Raw genomic sequence first — 5000 nt, 5'->3', positions numbered from 1 at the left:
GAGTCTGTATCTGCACATTAGGCAGAGTGACTGCACTGTCCTGGCCTGAACGTGTGCTGGGATAGTGAGCGTGTTCTATCAGGCCTAATCTGTCTCTCTCTCTCTCTCCCTGGCATTCATGCTCAAGCCAATGTCAGTGATGCACAATCCAGGTGCTCAATTGGTTGGGAAATGTGAAGGGGTCTAAACTCAACTCTGACACACAGTTTGTGAACATCTGTCATGAAAGCATTTGGGTGAGTATGTGTGAGTGAGTGTGTGTGTGTGTGTGTGTGTGTGTGTGTGTGTGTGTGTGTGTGTGTGTTTCTGTGGGTATTCACTGATTCATTGGGCTTAGGAATGTGCGAGTTGCTAGGATGTGTATTTGCAAATACTGTGCACATGAACGTGCGTGTGTGCACATGTGAATTTATGTGTGAATGTGTATGTATCTGTGCGTGCGCTGGTGCATGGATTTGTGTGTTTGCATGAGTGTGAATCAGTCGTCATAGTGTACATCAGCAGCTGGGGTCCTGATGTAATGTCAGAGGGCCGCATTCCTTAAGTAGGTCAGGTAAACACATACCAAACTGACAGAAGAGCCCGGCGTAGCCAGTGGGACACTCACAGGTGCCATTCATGTCCACACACACCCCTCCGTTCTGGCAAAGGCATTCCCTCTGAGTTGATGACACACACACACATTACATTATTATTATTGACACACACACACACACACAGATGCAATTTCACTGACCAGGTCACTTTCTATCTTTCTTGAATTTCATATCTTTCTTCACGCACATTTGATTCATATCATCCTGTCTAAGTGGCCAGATGCAGAAATATTAAAGAGCTTGGAAATGTCCTGCACATGTGCTTACAATCCTGCCAGTGAGCTGGACAACAGCAAAGCACAGAGAGAGTGGACAAAGAAAGTAGGTTTGAGTATGCATGAGTGTGTGTGTGTGTGTGTGTGTGTGTGTGTGTGTGTGTGTCCATGGTATAACGTGTCCACATTGAGAGTGAATGAGTGTGTGAACGATGTGTGTGTGTGTGTGTGTGTCCATGTGTATAACGTATGCGCACATTGAGAGTAAATAAGAGAGTGTGTGTGTGTGTGTGTGTGTGTGTGTGTGTGTGTGTGTGTGTGTGTGTGTGTGTGTGTGTCCATGTGTATAACGTATGCGCACATTAAGAGTGAATGAGTGTGTGTGTGTGTGTGTGTGTGTGTGTGTGTCCATGTGTATAACGTATGCGCACATTGAGAGTAAATAAGAGAGTGTGTGTGTGTGTGTGTGTGTGTGTGTGTGTGTCCATGTCCATTGTATAACATTGCACACATGACGAGAGGAACCTCCTGTCTCCCCCTCAGACCAGAGCAGTGTAGGCAGGTTCTGCGGCTCTTCCTTACAAATTGGAGGACTGTTTTCATTTTCCTCCCCCCTTCTGTCCTTCATTAACCCACCCCTCACCTCATCACCCGCCCCCCCCTGCTCCCCCCGCCCTTCACCTCATCACCTCCCCCTGCCTGCCTGCCCCAACCTCCCATAATTGCAGTCATGGATCAAAGGAAGAGGCTGTATCACTGCTAAATTGCTCCCTTTTGAAGTCCCAGGCGTTGGGGGGTAGAGGGTTTCGCATGAGGAGGGTATTATTTTTCTGATAATATGGAACATGTTTTTTTTTCTCTTCTCTCATTCTTCTTCTTCTCCCACCCCTCCCTTCTCTCTTTTTCTATCCTGATCGGCCCCCGGGGGCAATTAACAGGCTGTTAATTCTTTGCTGGAGCCATTTTCATTGGCCGGGTGCAGGGGGGCGAAGGGGGCTCTTTTCGCTGGGCTTTGATGGGGAAGGTCTTGTCGGTCAGGGTAGGGCCATTGCCGTCCAGACTTGCCTTTGCCTGACTGGCCCTGCCTGGCTGCCGAGACCAGGCGCTGTGCTGCTGGGCTACCTTCTCCTGCTTGGAGAGGCCGGCGCTTTTTTCCACTGCGCGCTCCAAGTGAGCCAGGCAGGAAGGTATTCGGGAGATTTAAGAGGGTCCATCTAAGCGTGGATAGTTATTTCAGCTCAAGAGCGGGGAGTAGTGTGAATTTGCAATGGCTCACGTACTATTAAAGAGCTTGCGAAGGGAGGGTAGGGAAAAGAGGAAAAAAATATATGTAAGTGTGAGTGTGAGGTGTGTGTGTGTGTGTGTGTGTGTGTGTGTGTGTGTGTGTGTGTGTGTGTGTTTGTGTGTGTGTGTGTGTGTGTGTGTATGCGTGTGTGTATGTGTATGTGTGTGTGTGTGTTTGTTTGTGTGTGGGTGGGATGGGGTGGAGGTGTTTTATGTGTTCATGGCTCTGCATGACTTCCTAGGTGAATATGTGCAGCTTTGTGAATGTGTGAATCACCATTTAAGTGTATACAATTCTGTACATCTATGCAAGTATGCATATATAATGTATATATCTATGAGTTCCTGTGTATGTATTAAAGAATCACACACTGACCATTTCCAATAGTGCCCATTATGTGAAGGTCAGATAACAGATACAGAATGTCCAATCTTCTCTGGAGAATGAGCATGGCCATAATAAAGGAAAATATTAACAACAGGACAATCTGGTCTACAGTCACCCAAACCACAGGTGGTCCCTGGCCAAAATGACCATAGTGTCCAGATTATGACAAATAATGGTTTTGTGAATGGTTTTTGTATCAAGAACTCGTTTCATTAATTAGAGAGAGGAGAGAAAATAAGACGAGCACTAGATAAAACACAATGAAAGGATAGTATTAATGAAAAGGTTCTTGATAGGAGCAGTACCATTCAGTGCTGCAAAATCAACAGACCATAATGAACCTGTCCTGCTGTAACTATTAAGCTTGTCACCACGGCTTCCTTTACTCTTTCATCAGGACCATGCCTCTGCAGCAGACTGTCAGCTCATTCAGATGTTAACAACTCCGTTTACGTGACTAATGGTCTCTTCCTGTAGCACTGTCATGTTAATTAACACAGCAAACCGGTGACAGATCATTCAGGCATCAGGAACTGACCAAGTGAGGGAAAGGAAACGAGTGGATCTAAGTAAAGAGTGAAGAGTGATGAGAAGAGATGGAAGATGGGAGAAGAGGTGAGGAAAGGGGGAATAGGAGGACAATTAGAGGAGAAGAGTAGACAAGAGCGTTGGAGAAGAGAAGAGAGGGTGAGAAGAAAAGAGAGGAGAAACAAAGCAGGTGAGGAGAGGAGGGATACATCCTACTGTCTCTTTGATTTATTAGATTATTATGATTATGAATTATTTTAGCCATGTGTTTGATAAGTAAAGTTGAAAGTTTGATCATCAGTACATAGTAAAGCCACAAGTCTCCAATGGCCAGACAGACATAGGTCACCCTTTTTTTGGCAGAAGTGTCGGAGCTAAGAGGAGAGGAGAGGCGAGGAGCCTCACCACACATTCCACACCTGCCCCATGTCTCCTGAATTCCATCCATCAGCGCAGAGCCATTAAAAACAAGGCCCCTTTCAAGTCTAGACAAAGGCACTTCCTCTTGTTGGTAAACTAATAAAAGCAGAAGTGCCATAAAGCAATTGTTTACAACATCAAGCGACTGGCGGCTGCCAGGGCCCCCGCTAGTAAACCGGGGCGTGGTCCGGCATCGGCCCTGATAATTACAATCATCCGTCACCGCCGCATGGCTCTTCCCAGTCGCCGCGCCAACATTCCTGTGGGGAGCGGAGTTGAGCAGAGAGAGGAGCGCCTCCCGTGCCCCACATCCCTCCGGCCCGCACCCGGCCCGCATGGGGGCCAACACACAGAGCCAGACCTGGTCCACTCACTCCACTGGTCCATACACTCTCCCAGTACACAGAGCACAGCACAGCGTCCAGACAGAGAGAGAGAGGGAGAGAGAGGGAAAGTGATGAGAGAGAGAAAGATGGAGAGATGGGAAGAGAGAAGGGGATGAGAGGATGAGATGAGAGGGAGAGAGAGAGGGGGATAGAGATAGAGAGAGAAAGACAGGAAGAAAAAAGGGGATAGAGAGGATAAGATGAGAAAGAGGAAGAGAGGGAAAGACAGAGAGAGGGAAAGACAGAGGAAGAGAGATAACAATATATAATTCTAATTGTGGTTTTGTATAGTATAAGTATATATACTCTTTTGATCCCATGAGGGAAATTTGGTCTCTGCATTTATCCTAATCTGTGAATTAGTGAAACACACACAGCACACAGTGAGGTGAAGCACACACAAACCCGGAGCAGTGAGCTGCCTGCTACAGCGGTGCTCGGGGAGCAGTGAGGGGTTAGGTGCCTTGCTCAAGGGCACTTCAGCCGTGGATGTGGGCATGGGAGAGCCGTGCTCAACCACTTCCCCTGCCCACATTTTTCCTACTGGGTCGGGGATCGAACCGGCAACCCTTCGGTTACAAGCCCGAAGCCCTAACCAGTAGGCCACGGCTGCCAAGCATTGACTGGCAAGCATCATCTCAGATAAGGTGCTGAAGACTCCTGGGGGAGTGATTGGGTTGTCACTGAAATGAATTGTATCACACTCAAGGGGAAACTCTTCTCCTCTCTGTCTTTCATACTCTCTCTTTCTCCCAGTCTTACTCTTCTCCCAGTCTTACTCTGTCTCTGTCACTCATTGTCTGCTGGCTGTTAGTGTGTTTGACTCTCTTGGAGTCTCTCACCTTCGCAGTCGTCGCCATAGTATCCAGCTCTGCACGTGCAGTTGTAGTTCCCGGGGCTGATGTACTCACAAACCTTCCGGCAGTCCTCCCCCTCGCAGGACACTGTGGAGGGTCAAAGGTCAAGGTTCAAATACAACAAACACAGGGCACAGAGTTTACACTACAAGCATGCAGCAGAAAACATTAGAAAAGGTCTCACAATGGGCCATACTAATTCCATGACAATGGGCCAAATCAAGTCCATTAATCTTTTATTATGTGTAAACAGGGGTGTAGTGGTAAAATAAGAGGTGGGTAAACTACTGTGATCACGGTAAAGGTGGACTGCTGCCATGCGGTAT

The 5000-nt window shown here is 47.5% G+C and overlaps 1 protein-coding gene across 1 annotated transcript in view; it reads right to left on the bottom strand.

Annotated features, from left to right (window-relative positions):
* sned1 (sushi, nidogen and EGF-like domains 1) overlaps window positions 1–5000 on the bottom strand; it is a 47039-nt gene that overhangs the window by 19318 nt on the left and 22721 nt on the right. Inside the window, 1 exon segment of the mRNA XM_048252898.1 lies at window positions 4660–4761. Within this exon segment, the coding sequence (XP_048108855.1) occupies window positions 4660–4761 (102 nt within the window).

This window comes from Alosa alosa, chromosome 9 (assembly GCF_017589495.1).
Source record: "Alosa alosa isolate M-15738 ecotype Scorff River chromosome 9, AALO_Geno_1.1, whole genome shotgun sequence".
NCBI classification, from domain to species: Eukaryota; Metazoa; Chordata; class Actinopteri; order Clupeiformes; family Clupeidae; genus Alosa; species Alosa alosa.
Note: the sequence above shows the minus strand (reverse complement) of the source record. Positions and strands in the feature narration are given on the sequence as shown.